The sequence below is a fragment of the Thalassophryne amazonica genome, chromosome 12, assembly GCF_902500255.1.
Source record: "Thalassophryne amazonica chromosome 12, fThaAma1.1, whole genome shotgun sequence".
Lineage (NCBI taxonomy): Eukaryota > Metazoa > Chordata > Actinopteri > Batrachoidiformes > Batrachoididae > Thalassophryne > Thalassophryne amazonica.
In genome coordinates, this window is record NC_047114.1 from 3860445 (window position 1) to 3879569 (window position 19125).

The window sequence follows — 19125 nt, forward strand, 5'->3', positions numbered from 1 at the left end:
TCCACAAAACTGACAAACTCACTGACTGAATGCCACACTACTATTATTGTGAACACCCCCTTTTCTACTTTTTTTTACTAATAGCCCAATTTCATAGCCTTAAGAGTGTGCATATCATGAATGCTTGGTCTTGTTGGATTTGTGAGAATCTACTGAATCTACTGGTACCTTGTTTCCCATGTAACAATAAGAAATATACTCAAAACCTGGATTAATCTTTTTAGTCACATAGCACTACTATTATTCTGAACACTACTGTAGGTATACAACACCAGCAAAACCTCAATAATTTACGTAAAGATGAAGGTCACTGGGGTTGAGGTGAAGTCCGTCCATTGGCCGACTCCTCTCAGGTTCTTTGGTGGAATTCTACCAAATTTGACATGTGGATGAGGGTTGGCCCTGGGGATTGATTTGATATCTCCCCGGCACACACACAGGTGGGTTCCTGACTCGCCCACACGAGGTCAAATTTGTCCAAGGTCAATCACTGGTGTCAAGGTCATGACTGAGTGTTTGCCTCCTCCTCTCTGCTCACCTGCAGGAAGATGATTGGCTCTCAGCTCACCTGTGTACCCGTCTGAGAAGTGGGCAGTGATGATCTGGTCCTTGCTGCCATCCGGGAGCTCCTTGGACCAGGAGACCTGCACCACCTTCTGCCCCTCCTCCACCTGGTACCGACAGGGAAGCCGGGTCTCGCTCTCTGCCAGGGTGCGGAGGGGGGTGACGGGAAGAGGCGGCTCCACGAACACGGCCTGGACGCATGCCGCTGGGAGGGGACACAGACACAGAGCTCAGACACTCGTTTGTAGTTTGTGTAACTTCACAGCGTGAAACTGTTTTGGACAAATATTACAGTTGTGCAAATGTTTTAGGCGTCATGCAGCTAATCAATGAGAAGCTGCTGCATATCTCGTCTTTACAAATAAGTCAACCTAGATCCCGTTAACCCACTGATCAATAATCATTTTAAAAACTGCACAGTACTTAATGGACAGGATTTGATCATTTTTACTGTGACGTGGATCAGTCACGTCCCTTCAGTAATTACAATAAAACAGACCGTTGCATCGCTCAGTTATCAGTTTCAATGCTGTGAACACAAACACATCAAAAAGGTTGTGAAGTGTTTATCCTGTTCAGGATCGCAGGCAGCCCAGACTACTTCAGACTCCTGATAAAGATCACGTGATCGAAGCTTTCTCTGGGCCATAAGATGTTTTTTTCATGTACCATTTTCAGTGCTGCAGATTTTTATCTTCTCGGTTGGCTTCTAACATTCAAAAGAAGTTAATCAAATTTAGTTCCTTTTTTCCCCCATTTTTCCTCCTGCTAACAGTGTGAAGCTGCAGCTGAATACTGATCAGGTTGTGTAAGCAATAACTCAAAAACAATAGACGCGATGAACTTTTAACTCACCCGTTTTAAAGAGGACATACTGGTGATCATGTGATTAGCGGTTGGTCAATACTGATGCACCAGATTGATCAAAAAAGTGACCTTTTTTTGCCTGTGTAAAATCCCATAGAACTCATTGACACCTGCTGGATATTTGTGGAACTTGCACAGATATCAATTTATGGATTTCATCTTTGAAAGCTACAGGGTCTGCACGCGTCGCGACGTGTATGTTGCATGTCACAATTTGGGTACTTTAAAAAAAGTACAAATATCTGGTTTGAGTTAGTTTATAAATTACATTTAAACCAACATAAATGGACTTTAAACCAATTTAACTGTCATGTATAACTGTTTCATAAGTGTAAAATTATTTCTATTTGGCATATTTAATTCAATGTAACGCATTCCAGCTTGGTTAAAAAAATATCTTAAATTGCATAGAAATATTTACCTTTTGTAATCATGCTAAATGTCAGGTTCAATAGCATTTTATGATATTTAAACTTTATTTAACCAGGTTAGTCCCACTGAGATCGAGACCTCTTTTGCAAGGGAGACCTGGACAATTTAAAGTTTCCAGTCCATCTAACCTGCGTATCTTTAAATGTGGGAGGAAGCCGGAGCACCCAGAGGAAACCCACGCAAACACGGGGAAAACACGCAAACTCCACAGGTGGGAATCGAACCCACAACTTTCTTCCTGTGAGGCAACAGGAAGCCACCATGCTGCATTATGAACAAATGATAACTGTATAGTCGACACCATTGTTGGAGGAGGAGACGTGATTTGGAAACAGAAGTAGCTCCAGAATCTGACCTTTGACCTTGAACACCACCTTGTGCACAACATTCATGCAGGACCACATGAGGAGCACTGTGTGAAATTTTGTTCCAAATTTTGACAGTAATTGTAGAAGTTATTCTTGTGAAAGTCATACATTGAGTAGCCACAGGATCTGACCTTTGACCTGAACCATGACCTTCAGCAGAACTTTGTGTGCAAATTTCCGCCAAATAAAACAACAACTGAAAGATGAGAAGTGACTTTTCTGAAATAACGTAGTGATCGAGTTTGACCGTTGACCTTGAACATAACATTCATGAGGGACCACATGAGGAAGACTGTGTGCAAATTTGGTCCAAATGGGCAGCGAATTTTCAAACTGCTTGATGATGTAAAAACAAACAGCGGAAAAATAATGTGATCATCAGCAGGAAAGACGTGAGGAGCTGGAACTCATTCAACCCCACCCCCCCTTCAAAACAAAAAAAGAAAAAAAAAGTTTCATTTTTGATTCAAACTGATCCCGTCAGTCTTTCCTGTTCTAGTTTTCTTTAGACTCTGATTTTGAGGTTTTTCCCCACAGACACACACTGAAAACTCACCCAATTCTCACATAAAAATGTTCATGATTCCAGAGGAGCCGCAGCAGCTCTCAGTGTTGTTTCAGCTGATATCTGTGAGGGGCGTGTGATTGTGTCAAAGCCCACACTGGCCCTTTGTGTGGAGTTTGGTCTCACCTGATGACTGATCTCACAGCCGAGCATGAGACTGAACGGGACGTCGACACCCGTCTCGGTGACATGGGCGTGAGAGCGCAAAGCAGCAACAAGTCAAACAGGAACAAACAAACTGAACTGAAGCTTTTCCAGCTCCAGAGTTACTGATTAATGAGCTCCGGTAATCATTAGACTTCATAGATAAACTCATTGGTTTGGTACAATGCCGCGTCCACAGAAAATATCTCGTAATTACAAGATCAGCTGTCAAACTTTTTTTGTCCAGTGAATGAAATACGCTTCCATAACAATTTATACTTCAGAATAATTAGTTTCTTTACAGTTAAAACACTCACCAGATGACTTTCTTTATAATGAGTGGGAACGATGATCATGACAGGATGTATCGAATTATGACATTATCAAGTCCTGATCGCTGTCTTGTGATATGTATCGTATCGTGGAGTTAGCGTATCGTTACACCTAACCCTAACCCTAATACAGATACCAGGTGAGGAGGGAAAGATACCAATATATCTCCTCATATATACATAAAAAAATGCCAGTTATTCCAAACATTTCTTTATCAAACCCTCATGACAAAGAAACATAATTGACGTTTGAGGTTTTCCCATTTAAACATGAACTTTATTATAGATAACTATAAATAAGACCAACAACCAACCAACATGTGTCACATTGACTTCACTCAGATTCCCGTTGTTGCATCGTTTGTTTAAATTAGACCTCCCATGTACTTTGGCCCCGCCTACCTGTTGTTGTAAAATGTCCACTCTGATTGAAAATTAATGACAGCTGACTGCTGGGTCTCTGTCTCTTGTAGCTAATGGCATGGTGGGGGTCCCAGCCATGCTTGACAGCATTGGATCCAATGCTCTCTGCTTGACAAACTACGTAAAAGAAACTTTTCCAACAAGTGTTTATTCTGTAAAATAAAAGTTCAAGTTCTCACATCTGCAAAACTAACACTGATACTAATATGTTCATGGAACGCTGGTATTGGCTGATATGATTGGCCAATTGATATATTGGCTGGACTGAACAAATCAGAAGAATCATCAGACAGCAGAGCACTAAGACTACTACGGAGGCATGGACCATTGTTGGTTCCATTATTTCCTGTTAAAATCTGCCCTTCCCTGAACAAGTGCACGCCGTGAAAATGGAGCCAAGAGACCATATGATGAGGACATCATTTATGTCCTCTACGTGCACATCGAAGTACTGGCTTTTGATTCGACTTCCACTTGTGATACTCCAGGAACAAATGTCCTCTCCTGATCAACAACACAAATGGGAGTTTTTTGCAACATTGAAAATGCCAAGAGACCAATCACAGGGACAAATGGACACACAGCACAGAGGAGGGACTTCCATCCATTTTTCTGGATGTCTGTGGAGAGTCTCAGTCATGCAGGTCATGGTATCCAAGTCAGTTCAGTCAGGTCAACTGGACTCATTTATTTCCTTGAAAACATTTTGTTCTTCATCCAGAAGAGTTTGATAAGATGTATGTTAGAGGAGTGAGGGGCTCTCAGTTCAGCGCAGGATCCATCCGTCCATACGTCTGTGATCAGTATGAGTTCCTCACTCCTCTAACGTAGAACTGATGAAGCTCTTCTGGGTGAAGCACAAAATGTTTAAGGAAATAAGCCCAGGTGACCTGGAACAGACTTGGGTCTCACCACAATATTTAACATGAACTTTTAAAAAGAATCTGAATTTTACTCAGACACAATCACACAATCACGCTACACAGCGCCCCCTATTTGTATCCAACCACAATCGCGTTACACAGCGCCCCCTATCTGCATCCAACCACAATTGTGTTACACAGCGCCCCCATCTGCATCCAACCACAATCGCGTTACACAGCGCCCCCTATTTGCATCCAACCACAATCGCGTTACACAGCGCCCCTATCTGCATCCAACCACAATCGCGTTACACAGCGCCCCTATCTGCATCCAACCACAATCGCGTTACACAGCGCCCCCTATCTGCATCCAACCACAATCACGTTACATAGCGCCCCCATCTGCATCCAACCACAATCACATTACATAGCGCCCCCTATCTGCATCCATCCACAATTGCGTTACACAGCGCCCCCATCTGCCCCCATCTGTAATAGCTTCCTGTTAAAAGGGAGTTTTTCCTTCCCACTGTCGCCAAGTGCTTGCTCACAGGGGGTCGTTTTGACCGTTGGGGTTTTTCTGTAATTATTGTATGGCCTTGCCTTACAATATAAAGCACCTTGGGGCAACTGTTTGTTGTGATTTGGCGCTATATAAATAAAATTGATTTGATTTGATAGCGCCCCCTATCTGCATCCAACCACAATCGCGTTACACAGCGCCCCCTATCTGCATCCAACCACAATCGCGTTACTCAGCGCCCCCTATCTGCATCCAACCACAATCGCGTTACTCAGCGCCCCCTATCTGCATCCAACCACAATCGCGTTACTCAGCGCCCCCTATCTGCATCCAACCACAATCGCGTTACTCAGCGCCCCCTATCTGCATCCAACCACAATCGCGTTACTCAGCGCCCCCTATCTGCATCCAACCACAATCGCGTTACACAGCGCCCCCTATCTGCATCCAACCACAATCGCGTTACACAGCGCCCCCTATCTGCATCCAACCACAATCGCGTTACACAGCGCCACCTATGTGCATCCAACCACAATCGCGTTACACAGCGCCCCCTATCTGCATCCAACCACAATCGCGTTACACAGCGCCACCTATGTGCATCCAACCACAATCGCGTTACACAGCGCCCCCTATCTGCATCCAACCACAATCGCGTTACATAGCGCCCCCTATCTGCATCCAACCACAATCGCGTTACACAGCGCCCCCTATCTGCATCCAACCACAATCGCGTTACATAGCGCCCCCTATCTGCATCCAACCACAATCACGTTACATAGCGCCCCCTATCTGCATCCATCCACAACTGCGTTACATAGCGCCCCCTATCTGCATCCATCCACAACTGCGTTACACAGCGCCCCCATCTGTAATAGCTTCCTGTTAAAAGGGAGTTTTTCCTTCCCACTGCCGCCAAGTGCTTGCTCACAGGGGGTCGTTTTGACCGTTTTTCTGTAATTATTGTATGGCTTTGCCTTACAATATAAAGCGCCTTGGGGCAACTGTTTGTTGTGATTTGGCGCTATATAAATAAAATTGATTTGATTTGATAGCGCCCCCTATCTGCATCCAACCACAATCATGTTACATAGCGCCCCCTATCTGCATCCAACCACAATTGCGTTACACAGCGCCCCCATCTGCGTCCAACCACAATCACATTTGTATCTGCAGCCACCAGGGAGGAGTCACGTTGAGATGTAGTGATGGAATGACAGACTGGTGGACACGTTGCTTTTGGATTTTATTTGTTTGTTTTGTTTTTTAATTGGCAATGTCACCTCCTAATCTGTCAGAGAGACTAAAAATAAATATTAAATAAACAGTGTTGGCAGCGTCTGTTTGTTCCACAGGAGGCGTGCTGATGGAGAGGTTGTGTATTGGCCTCGTGGAGGTGCACGGCCGGGATGCCATCTGGACCAGCTGCTTTCTGTGGATTTATTTTGCTCAGAACCCTGTGCATGTCTGCTGATGGCACCATGAGTGATGATCCTGTCTGCTCTTCTTGCCCAACATCCTTTCCTGCTGATCACTATCTTGGGCCTCAAAGTCAGCGTCTATATTGTCTCTTGGTCACCAGCCACTCAGCTGTGGTTCACCAGGAAAATCAAGGTCCCTGTCGATGCCACACTTCCCCTCGCTGTCTGCCCTGAACAGCTTCATGCCCTCGGGACTATTAACTAGTGACACCAACAGCTAAACTTCACTAAGACAATGCAGCCACTTCTCATTTGGACCAGGTTCTCAGCTGCATATGAAAATGTCCAGAAGGTATTAATAAAAACTGTTAAATATCAAACTGACTCCGGATTTCAGGCCTTTTCCAGCTGGAGTCTTTTGCTGTAAGATGAGGTCTTTCATTCACACACACACACACACGCACGCACGCGCGCACAACCTCACTCCCTACATGAACAGAACCTGGTTTAAAGATTAAAACAAACAAACAAACCCACATCCTTTTACTCACATCTGAAATGAGCCAAACTGGATCAATAAAAGGGGCTGGACTTAGACTTTGATCAGAGATCTGATCTCAGGAGGACAGAGAGCTGAGACGAGGGAGCTGAGTGAGTCAAGACAGAAACATTGAACTGAAAAGGTCACGCACACGTTAGACAAACACGAGGCTGCCGTACAAGCTTTTCCAGTTCACTCAGGTGAACATTAGGTTTATTCCACTCGTGCTTACAGCTGGAATAACTGCAGCCGGCAGACTTCAGGTTCTGTCAATCTTCACTCTCTCATTAAAACAAAAGACCAAAGTCATGAATATCACTAAAGTCAGCACAGGTCAGACAATAAGTTCCAATTCATGTTTACTGTCCCAAAGAATGTGGTCGAGCCTCATTCTGCACCACAGCAGAGAAAAAACAACCGACACGTTCAGACTCATGTTGAAATGACAAGAACCAGTTGACAATCAGCTAGTAATCATTTTTCAAAAACACCACTGCTTTTGAGGGCAGCATGTTGGCTTAGTGGTTAGCACTGTTGCCTCACACCAGAAGGTCATGGGTTCGATTCCCACCTGTGGCCTTTCTGTGTGGAGTTTGCATGTTCTCCCCGTGTGTGTGTGTAGGTTTCCTCCGGGTGCTCCGGCTTCCTCCCACATCCAAAGACATGCAGGTTAGGTGAAATGGAAACTTTATAATTGTCCGTAGGTGTGAATGTGTTTGTTTGTCTGTATGTGACCCTGTGACACGCTGGCATCCTGTCCGGGGTGAACCCGCCTCACGCTCTATGACTGCTGGGATAGGCTCCACCCCCTGCGACCCTCAATTGGACTAAGCAGTTGAAGATGAGTGTGTGACCACCGTGTTTGATCACCTCCAGATTCTCAAAAGTGAGGATTCCTTTCTGAGTCTCATTTTTAGTTTCTTTTTAACAACCACTTGAACAAGCAGCACAAAATGCTCAAACTGAATTACAGCCACTTATTCTGGCATACAACCCCAATTCCAATTACGTTGGGACGTTGCATGCAGTCTTCATATCTGTCTTGGATAAACCTTGGCGCCATGAAATGTTCTATTCTTTGCTCATCACACGCACACAAACACATTCATGACAAAGTTTTGGTATGACACATACCACTTGAATATAACAATGCAATCATGTCACCCACTTACCACGCCAAACACACCACTTTCGCATCCAATCACATAGCTCCACTGGTCCACACGGCAGGGCAAGACCCACCCACCTGGGGGCAGCCCGAGTGCAGGATTAAGAAGCAGCCTAACCTTAATGTCAGAGCTCTTGTTTGCAGCAGTACATGTGATGTTCTGCTTCAAGACCCCAGAGCTGTCATAGTTGACTCTGTTCATCAGTAGAGGCATTTTTTTTTAATACAGCAGCTGGTTTATAAGTCCATCTCCTGTGAATCTGAGTGCGCTCACCACATACAACTACAGGGAGGGAATCAACAGGCAGAAAAACCCCAACAGTTTTATGCTCTGTGTCGCGGTGAGCATGTTAAAGCTTCTTAAAGTTTGTTAGAATTAAGTCTATGAGTGATTTTATTTACAGGGTGTTATGACTGAATAGTTGTTATACTGCTGGTGGATGGTGTGTCGCCACCTAGTGGTGCATTTATTTTGTTTATTTTCATATTTTTGTCTCACTGCTGTGACACACAAGCACCTCGATCGCTGGTTAACAAAAGTTGTTTTTCTTCGCTCTCTTAGCTGTTATTCCAGTGAGGAACGCAAGTAACAAATTTCTGTTTTGTTACCATATATGGTCAGTTGAGGGCGTTTCTGAATGCAAATGCCTATGGGCGTGCACGAAAATGGCAGTTTAGAATGTGGGAATTTATTAACAGTTCTTATGTGCTGATGTGTCAACGACCGGCTTTTGCTCGTTTGATAAATTCAGATTTGTTTTGTTGTACTTGCAAACATACAAAATTTTGTTCTCATGACAGAATTTAGCACCTTATCTACACACAGCTTGATAAACGAGGGCCCTGCGAGTGTGTAAACCCATCAAGTATTGCTCAAATTTCCAATTTTTGTGTATTTCACAAAAAGTAAACTCTGTCCTAAAACATTATACTAATCTTAAGCCATTTAAAACAACAACTGGAAGCCTCAAGAACTGCAGAAACAACAAACTGCATTGAACACGCGTACAGAACCTGACTGTAGCCTTAAAATATGAAAGTCAAAAACCGTACAATCCAAGGTCATTCACTTGTTTAATATGTTTCAACAACATTCAAATCTGATGGCCCTATTTATCAGCGTTCTTGAAGTCTACCTTTTGACACCGATCCAGAACAGTGCTCAGAACACAAGTCCAAACATTGTTTCCAGTTCTCCACCGCTAATCTGCAGTACCAAGAAGAGTTCTAGTGGCTTCACCAGCCACATGTTCTATCTATTGTTTAATTCCAGTAGTACAACCCCAATTCCAATGAAGTTGGGACGTTGTGTGAAACATAAATAAAAACAGAATACAATAATTTTCAAATGATTCAATTATTTTACATCCAGGTTTTGGAGCAATACATGCTGCCATCCAAGCAACGTCTTTTTCAGGGACGTCCCTGCTTATTTCAGCAAGACAATGCCAAGCCACATTCTGCACGTGTTACAACAGCGTGGCTTCGTAGTAAAAGAGTGCAGGTACTAGACTGGCCTGCCTGCAGTCCAGACCTGTCACGTATTTAAAATATGTGGCACATTATGAAGCACAAAATACAACAACGGAGACCCCGGACTGTTGAACAACGAAGTCGTACATCAAGCAAGAATGGGAAAGAATTCCACCTACAAAGCTTCAACAATTAGTGTCCTCAGTTCCCAAACGCTTATTGAGTGTTGTTAGAAGGAAAGGTGATGTAACACAGTGGGAAACATACCACTGTCCCAGCTTTTTTGAAACCTGTTGCAGGCATCCATTTCAAAATGAGCAAATATTTGCACAAAAACAAAGTTTATCAGTTTGAACATTAAATATCTTGTCTTTGTGGTGTATTCAATTGAATATAGGTTGAAGAGGATTTGGAATCATTGTATTCTGTTTTTATTTACATTTTACACAACGTCCCAACTGCACTGGAATTGGGGTTGTACACACACACACACACACACACACACACACACATATATTATAATGGTTTCACAGCTACAGAGTCACTTCCTTAAAATTAATCCATCCTTTGCAATAAGCAATTTAAAAGCAGATCACCTCAAATTACCTTAATGCATCTGAGCTAATTGTTATGTGACCAAACATCCTGAAGAGAAATCGATGGTCCAGCTGGATCACAGCCAACTCTGCAAAATTTACCTCAACTAATCAGGCATCAATACAATCACTTCAGTTTCTCTGGAACTCTGGATCTGCACCTCCGAGTCTAATCAGTGTCCCGCCACTGCAAACACTGACTTATGGGCGTGGCGATCTATACAGTACTATATTCCTTTTTCTCGATAACAACCCACTTTGATTATCGCGGCATAAAGCGGGACATCGCGGTGTCAAACAAACAAGAAATTTCAAGCTCAAAATGAGCAGTTAGGGTTGTACATGAATAGGGACATTTGACATCTTAAATAACAGTCAAACTTTTGTTTTCATGCCCCCATCATGAAACACGCCCCCTTTTTGCAACTGTTTTTTTATTTAGCCATTGATAATCTTCTCCTTCTCCTCACTCTAATCATAACCAGAGCGTAACTGTCTGCCCTCCCCAAATGTTAGCCATAACCCCCCCCAGACCCCCGTTACAAAATGAATTTGTGCCCCCGTTTCAAAAAGCGCCCAATTTCCATACCCCAATCACAAACCCATAGATCAATGCAGTTTTTGTAATGCTGGCACGAACGGCCGTGAGACTGGGTTGGCTGCATGATACCGTATCAATAACGATGGCCATATTTTCTATACGATTGTTTGGCTGCATCATATCTGAGGACCTCATGTCACACCTTCTGTCTTCTTACATCCACTATAGCAGATGGTCCCTGAGTCTGGTCTGCTTCAGGTCTCTTCCTGTCAAAATTAAAAACCCTTCAGAGTTTTTCCTTTGTACCTGTTCATGGGTTGTGTAAGTCAAGAGACGGAACACCTTCCTTTTGTTTAGTGCCTCAAGGTGACGTGATTTCTTGCTGTATAATTAAACTAGGTTACTGCAACCAATTTAAAGTAAAATCTGTGAAAAAAAAAAAATCAAACTTCAACCGTTGTAAAGCGCTTTTAAAGTATTTTATTGAATCTGCGAAATACAACATTAAATCCTCACATTTAATAAACTTTATGTGCGAGTACTTGATTAAAGGTCTAAATTCATAACTCAATATGTACTTTTATAAAACAGTTACCTTTTTTGATTCATTTAAAAACCTTTTTGGGAAATAAGTCATTTTTGTAAAATCATGTCAACCTCAGGTCACTTTAAAAAGTCACTATAAAGTCCTCCAGTGAGGTTTAATTCACTTTACAGAAAGAAGCTTCGATAAAATCAGTGAATTATATAAAATCACTGACCTGAAAACTCACCAAAATGAAGAAGCAGCGCTGCAAAACAGAATCCGGATAAATCCATCATCTGTCAAAAAACTCCAGCAGGATTCGATCCACGTCCCTCTGCTGGATTTATTACGTCTTCATGACAGTTTGGAGTTTTAATCTGAATAAAGTTGATCGTTAACGGCAGACAGGAGCAGCGAGAGTTTTCACGGTAAATCACGGAGAAAAAAGAACTTTACGACCGCGACTCAAAGGCTTTAAAACACTTCAATAAATAAATACTACTAACGTTAAAGCTGAAAAGCAGAATCCACTCGGTGACACGCACACAGGTGGAACAGCAAAGCGTCGACACCTGTGTGTTAGCCCCGCCCATTCCACCAGATAGACACGCCCATGCGTTCAGGTGCTAACATACTCGTAAATAACTCTTATGCTGCCTTCTAAACAGACTGGAAGTTGAACTTTCCAACGTGGAAATTTCAAGTTCCAACCTGTTAAGAATTGATTTGAATTAATTTTATTGGCAGCAACAGTTAATATACAGAAAAAAGCATCAATCAATCATTTTTGAGGATAACACAATAAAGCAAAAACATGTTTCCTCTGTAATCCTCAAATAGCAAAGAAAACAATTTCCCATCTGACTTGGAAATGCCTCAGGATCCCCCTGGAAGAGCTACAGGATGAAGCTGAGGATAGGGAAGGGTGGGATGAGGTGCCAAAAATTAATCAAAAATAATTATGATACAACTTCAAATCATAAATATGACTAATAACTTAAAAAAAAATAATTAACAGGGGTCCCAAGTCCACCAGGACTGAGTTCAGCAGATCTCAAAGTCCAGCAAGTTCCAAAGTCCACTAGCATTTAAATTTGGCAGGGTCCCTAGTCCATTAAGACCCATTGTCAACAGGGGTCCCTAGTCCAGCAGGAGCCATAGTCCATTAAGATGCCTAACTCAGCTGCATCCCAAGACCAGCAGGACCTACTTCCTCAGAGCTCTAGTCCACTAGGTTCTTAAATCCACCAGTTCCCCTGGCTAAGCAGGACCATGCTTCATCCACCAGGACCCCTAGTTCCAGCAAGTCCTCAAATCGACGCAGGTCTCCTAGTCCAGTGATTCCAAACCCTGATCCTCAGGGACTCCCTAACCTGCTGTGCTGGAAGCTGATTAGCTCATTCAGACACCTGTTAGCTCTTGATTGGCTGAGCACACCTGAACGATCCAATCGATGTTTTGAAAAGCAGGTATGAGGAAAAAATGTGCAGGTTAGGGGTCTCTCAGGGCCAAGGTTAGGAACCACACCCCGAGTCCAGCAGGACCACTCGCCCACCTGATTGTGCTCTTATATTTCTTGTACCTTAAAAATTTCTTTCAGAAAGCTCCAGAACTGAAATTTATCAATTGTGAAACCATTAATCAATTATTTGATAATCAACTAAATAATTGTCAATTAAAGTACTTTATAGAGTTTTTAAACCTATTTTGACTTTTCAAGAACATGCTTATTGTTCTGTCTTTCTCTGTTGGCATCTGAAGAAAACCAATACATTTAGATTTATGTTATTTACTTTTTAAATGGTCCTTGGAACAATCTTTGAGACATACAGATTTTAATTCGAAATATCTATTAAATCTCTCTCTGCTTTAAACTCAGCAGTATGACATCACAAAAGCTACAGGTCCTGCTGACAAAGGTCATATTTATGGTTACGGTGACCCCTGGTGGAGGTGAGGCGTATCTTCTTCTTCATGTTACTTGCAGGTATAGAAGCGTCCAGAGGGGGGCGCCACAGAGAGCAGGTTTCAGGTTTCCTGCTGCTTCGTTTCCTTCTCGTTAAATACTGAAACATTTTATCTGAAATGAAAGTAAATCTTACGGATTTCAAACCTAATTCAGTTCAAACGCTGTCAGTGGATTCAATCCATCAAACATCACAATTTGAGTCTATATTTCAATAAAAACGATATTTAGATTTTAATTGATTTGGGAGTTGTTTGTTGTTTATATTTATTTTCTTCACCATAATTAATTTTTTACAGTTACAGTCTGTTTATGAGGATGAACAGTTGGTGGCTGAGGGTTTGGTTTTATTACTTTTTAACTTGAGAATGTTATCTGTTGGTGTTGATTTTAATCAGTTTATTTTGTCACATGTGCAGCAGTGTGTTGCAGTTTTATTTTTGGGGTTTATGTTGTTCAGTGCTTTTATTTATGAAATCAAATTATTATTATTATTATTATGTTTGTGTCACACAATGTTTCTGAATTACTTCTCCTTTGACAGCTCACAGGACAAACATCTGATGAAACACATGAACACAAGTGAAACATCTGAACTTGTTTCTCTTTTTCTTTGTCGCCTGTTAAAACCAGAAGCGATCAGGTTGAAGATTTATTAGCAAACTGTGAAATGAACTTGGAACATGATCTGTTCTGCACACACGACAAAGCTGAGGACAAAAAACAAACAAACAAAAAAAAAAAACAAGCCCACAGGATCTCACTCACTCACTCATCTTCAGCGGTTTACTCGCGGGGGCGCGGGGGGCTGGAGCCTGTTCCAGCAGTCACAGGGCGCAAGGACAGGATGCCAGTCTGTCACACACACACACACACCTACAGGCAAGTTAAAGTTTTCAGATGAATACAGTAAAAAAAAAAAGAAAGAAATATATATATATATATATATATATATAAATCAATAATCATAAAAGCTCAGTGCATTTTTCCATGCAAACCTCAAAATTTTATAGCTTCACACTTTATCCCACACAAGATACAAAGTTACATCAGAAAATGTAGCAAAACATAGTGCAGGACACACCTGATAGTCTAACACACTCTACTGTATTGTACCACACACACACACACACACACACATTTTGTTTTTGCTCCCATTTTTCATGAGCTGAACTCAAAGATCTCAAACATTTTCTATAAACACAAAAGATCTATTTCTGTCAAATATTGTTCATAAATCTGTCTAAATCTGTGTGCGTGAGCACGTCTTCTTTGTCGAGATAATCCATTGCACCTCACAGGTGTGTCATGTCAAGATGCAGATTAGAAAGCATGATTATTGCACAAGAAAACCAAGAAAAATGTGCCATCTTTCTGTGTCCTGGGTCCCCCCCAATTTTTTTTTTTTTTTTACTGAAATCTACACCAGGATTGACCCAAACTCAAGTTTGGGGAGTAAAACCTGCAAACAGCTCAACAATAAAACCAAAGAACAAGCAAATTATTTTCAAGCAGGTGGAAACAGCTGAGAGACCAGAAACTTTCTTTGTCTGCCCCCCAGACGTTAAATTAAATATCAAATACAAAGCGCAGGACAGATCCAGACAGTCGGATCAGCTTCGTCACACTGTGGGCTTTTTGTTGATCCCGATGGTCTCGTAGGTTCCGACCGGGTGGGGGTTCAGACCCTGCAGGACAGAAACATGGCGAAAAGTCAAAAATAAATAAATAAAACTGTTTTGTGTTTCTGTTCTGGCTGTGGCGAGCGGCTCCGCTCGGTCACGTGATTATTGTTAAATGTCATTTTAAGCGTGAGAATCCTCACCGCATAGACGCCTCCATCGTACAGCGACTTCTGTGGGGGGGACATTCAAACACACATTACCACCAGCACGCCAGCTAACAGATAAACACTTATTTACTTGCAAAATTCTAATTCTGTGGTTTCAGGCTCTGAAATTAACCCTTGACCCCACGATCTCATTGTACAGTCAAACACAAAAGGAAAACAACAAACTTAATAGCTGAATTCTGCTTGACTGTTGTACAGAAAAACACAACTTTGGTGCTGCTATAAAATAATTAATTTTGCACAATAAAAGCATCTCAACAAGAGAGACTTTTAGTTTTGTGCTCAGTGAGCGGTGGGTTTGTGGACGCCCGACCTCGGGGTCGGAAAAGGAAGAAAATGATGAACTTGTCAAAACAACACATGCTGTACGTCAGACGAATACTGTCGCTTTCTGCAGGGCTGTGAGGACGAGCCACCGCATTATTTGTATTTTACAAAGTAACACTATTAATCTGAAGAGAACAGTTTTTCTCTGATTTAGTGCATTTCTGTGGGAAACACTCTCTCTCTCTCTCACGCACCCCATTTACTGCGTACTCACTCTATCAGCTCTCTTTGTTTTTCACAGTGTTTCAGCTGCTCCAGTTTCATGCCGCTCGTTGGACTCCTGGATGAAGACTCATCCAGGACTCAGGCACCGGTGTCTCCGACCGAACGGTCCCCCCGTCTGATCGGTCCACCCCACCTTTCCTGAGCATGTGTCATTTCTGAGCGTCAACAGCGATTCACTGATTATCACCTTGTTTCCACTTCAAACTGCCTCCAGTCATCATCTATCTCAGCAACAGATATCTGAAGCAGCAACTGATGTTTTGTACAACAATTGTTTCCACATAAATTCAGCATCTTTTTATCAGAAAAGATGGAGGAACGATCAGAGAGTCACAGCAGCATGTCTGAGTCTGACTCTCTGAGTCTGACTCTCTACACCCAAAGTGATCAAAGGGAATAATGTGATTATTAACCATCAGATGACAAAGTAAAACCTCTTAAATCATTCTAAAGTCAGTTTGAAGCAGAAATGAGGCGATAATTTGTGAATCGCTGCTGATGCTCTGAAATGACACATTTCACAGTGAAGGCAGGGGGACCTATTTTTAGGGGGGAACCGTTCGGTCAGCGACACCGGGGAAGCAGATGTGGTCAGTTTACAATAGCCTATAGTTGGACTTGTTTTTTGCTCCTGTCGTAGATGTTTGATCATTTTTGTTGTACATTTATTTGATCTCTGTTATTGTTATTGTCTGACCTAAGCAGATGGTCGCCCCTCTGAGTCTGGTCTGCTTGATGTTTCTTACTCCAAAAAAATCAGAGGCAGTTTTTCCTTCCCACTGTGACCTACGTGGCTGCTCAGCGGGGTTGGTAAGATTAGACTTTATCCATGTGAAGCACCTTGGGGCAATTTAAGGTGTGATTTGGTGCAATATAAATAAACTGAATGCTCACGTGCACAGATATGCATCCCGAGAGGTCATTATTTGAAACCTTGCCCATAAACGTCGGTAAACCTTTAAGGGTCCTAGCAGATGTTGGGATGATCCAGGATCTTTTGTTATTGTGCTCTGAGTTTGTTTTCATTGTGGCAGGACTTTCAAGATGTTTGAAACATCCTTCTTTTTTTTTTTGCAAACTTTGATGTACTTCTATAATCCCTTGCATTTCTGTAGAGCCTCCAACTTTGTCGTAGGTGATGGGATCAGCACATGTCAAATAGTGAAAATCACATTTGTGGACAACCGTAGCCTTCACATGCCTGTTCATCAGGATTATAGACTGTGACCTTCTGGGATGCATATATCCACAAATGTGGGAGCAGTAGTTCAGTCTGTGATTATCACATGAGCTGCATCAAACTATTCATTATAAGGCCATAATCTACTAACTCGAGGGCTCTATCCGGCCCTCGTGGTGCCAGTTTGAGACAACTTGTAGTTCCTTTTTAGTCTTTTAGGTGTGAAGAGTGGAATGGGTGTCGGTGGTTTTTGTTCACTGTGAAAATCAAATGATGTCATTTTGGCTGCAGAAAACAAGCTCACAGTCAAAATTCGTGATCATATTTTTGACTGTAGGTGCAAGAACAAGAAGTGGAAACTGTGACACGTAGTAGTAAAAATAATGTAGGTCAGTGGTCAGCTCCTGCAGGCTGGCAGGAAATGATGCAGCTGCTTTTAAATCAGAACTGCTGCCTTAGAGGACGAAAAGCACAAAACCCCCTCAAATCCACAGACACAAACACTAATTTTTTAAAAACTATTGACTGTAAAATGACATAAACAGCTCTCGAAACACTCGGCTTCACATTTCCATCATAGAATTGAATAATATTCACTTGGTTTTTAGTCTACTAAATTATTTTATCTTAAATTTTAAAACTTTGAATTCAGTTTAAACAAGTTTACAGCTGAATTAAAATGGTTTTAATCCTGATTTTAAATCATTTTACATGAGATTATCATCTGCATAGAACTGTTTCAATCCAAACTATTTAATGTACGCAGCTTAAATCAAGTACTATTGCTTTAAAGTAAAAAATAATATAACATCTGTATTAAAACTATATTAGATATTTTAGAAAAAGCAGCCAGTTTTCTGTGTTGGCCACTTTAAAAGAGTAAAACCTGATGTGAAAAATTCGCTTTTTTGGTTCAAAAATTACTTTCATGAATTAAACAATAATTTAGTGCTTCCTTTTAAATTGTCTGCAGTTTTGTTGATAGATAAAAGTAGAAATTTACCTCTGGGTGACGGGCAGGACTTTGATTTCCTGGACGGAACTGTTTAAAAAAAATAAAATCAATCAATTATTCAGTTAAAAAGAGTCACATGATTTTATTGATTCCAAATAATATACACTTTGAGAAGTACTTAAATAATGAAAAAATATATTTTTGTAAATGTAAGAAAACTTAAAGAAATGATAGTTATGATAAAAATAAATCTATACAAAGACAATTAAGGGGTCATCCAGAGAGGAATTACTGAAATAGTTCTGACTGAATGTGGATGCTTTTTTGCTGTTGTTTTTTGGATAAAGGTCAATAAATATAAGCATTTTATTTTCTTGTCATTCCAATGGATGATCTTATAAATGATGGCGCGTGTCTGGCGTTTGTCTCACCCTCAGGCTGCAGTACAAGGCAGTTAGAATGATTCCGTAGAAGATGAGAATCCCGTCTAAGATGTAACAGATGTTCATGTTGTCAGAGGCCTCTGCACACACACAAGATCAAATAAAAGCACAGTGAGCCTACGTCAGGGGCTCCAACACAGCTTTATCTCCATCCAAGCAAGAGTGAGGAGATCTGTGAACATCTGACAAAGAGCCAAATCCTCACCAGTGCAGGAGATCATCAGAAACGCCACAAGGAGTGACGCTGGTCTCATGGTACTGCGCCGGACGTCGGCTGTGTGAGACCTGAAGGCAGCGTCTGACGTGGAGTCTGTGAGCAGCAGCGCGCAGCAGGAAGTTCAGGGCTCTCTGTCCGTTCTGAAGCTGTGAAACCGCACGCCCACCGCTGCCATCATCCTCTGCTCGCTCAAGTTCCTCTCTCACAGAACCTGTGAAAAACTGCCTGCTTCTTTTTGTTGAGATAAACTTCAGAAAACCCGTTCAGCAACATGAGCGAGCTTAAGTTTCCATTCTGGGTTTTACAGTTTAATGCAGTTTTTGTTTTCCGTTAACTTCCTCAAGGCGCCGCAGTTCTGTGGCCACGCACGTCGTCACAACTCCATCTGCTGCCGGCCTACTTTTTCATAGGTCAAAGGTCATGGTGAACATCCTTACTGCTGTCATTTCTCTGTACCACTGGACACACTAACCAAAGCTCAAGGTCATGCTCCTGATTTTGTATTCTTTTGGCTGCTCCCATTATGGGGCACCACAACAGATCATCAGCATCCATTGCATCCTGTCCATCGGCACATCTATAAACCTTGTCTTCAGCCTCTCCTGCTTGGTGG

General features: G+C 42.0%; 2 protein-coding genes across 5 annotated transcripts in view; both read right to left on the reverse strand.

The window, feature by feature from the left end:
• nectin4b (nectin cell adhesion molecule 4b) overlaps positions 1–11891 on the reverse strand; it is an 80966-nt gene extending 69075 nt beyond the window's left edge. For all 3 annotated transcript variants that reach the window (XM_034183419.1, XM_034183418.1, XM_034183417.1), the window contains exons 1-2: positions 11595–11891; positions 569–769 (exon numbers count right to left, since the gene is read on the reverse strand). In XM_034183419.1, coding sequence (XP_034039310.1) covers positions 569–769; positions 11595–11643 — 250 coding nt within the window. In that variant the 5' untranslated portion in view covers positions 11644–11891. The remainder of the gene's footprint in view (positions 1–568; positions 770–11594) is intronic.
• Positions 11107–18913, reverse strand: fcer1gl (Fc receptor, IgE, high affinity I, gamma polypeptide like). 2 transcript variants are annotated; one of them, XR_004564129.1, is made up of 6 exons: positions 18501–18913; positions 18284–18375; positions 17901–17939; positions 15139–15168; positions 14345–15001; positions 11107–11119 (listed from the first exon to the last, which is right to left on the reverse strand). XR_004564129.1 is itself a non-coding variant. In XM_034183420.1 (5 exons), exons 1-5 carry the CDS (start codon positions 18547–18549, stop codon positions 14936–14938), a joined length of 276 nt encoding a protein of 91 aa, XP_034039311.1. In that variant the 5' UTR covers positions 18550–18913; the 3' UTR covers positions 14243–14935. The 2 variants fall into 2 exon arrangements, 1 of the variants encoding a protein (XP_034039311.1); XM_034183420.1 differs by lacking the exon at positions 11107–11119 and having other exon boundaries at positions 14243–15001.
• Between the last annotated feature and the right edge of the window lie 212 nt (positions 18914–19125).

What these genes read in the sequence shown, in the direction of transcription:
- fcer1gl (XM_034183420.1), bottom strand. Translation starts at nt 18,549, where the DNA reads ATGAGACCAGCGTCACTCCTTGTGGCGTTTCTGATGATCTCCTGCACT. An exon ending in GTCCTGCCCGTCACCCAGAG is followed by an intron (nt 15,169 to 17,900) that starts GTAAATTTCTAC and finishes TCCCCCCCACAG; the next exon opens with AAGTCGCTGTACGATGGAGG. An exon ending in ACGATGGAGGCGTCTATGCG is followed by an intron (nt 15,002 to 15,138) that starts GTGAGGATTCTC and finishes TCTGTCCTGCAG; the next exon opens with GGTCTGAACCCCCACCCGGT.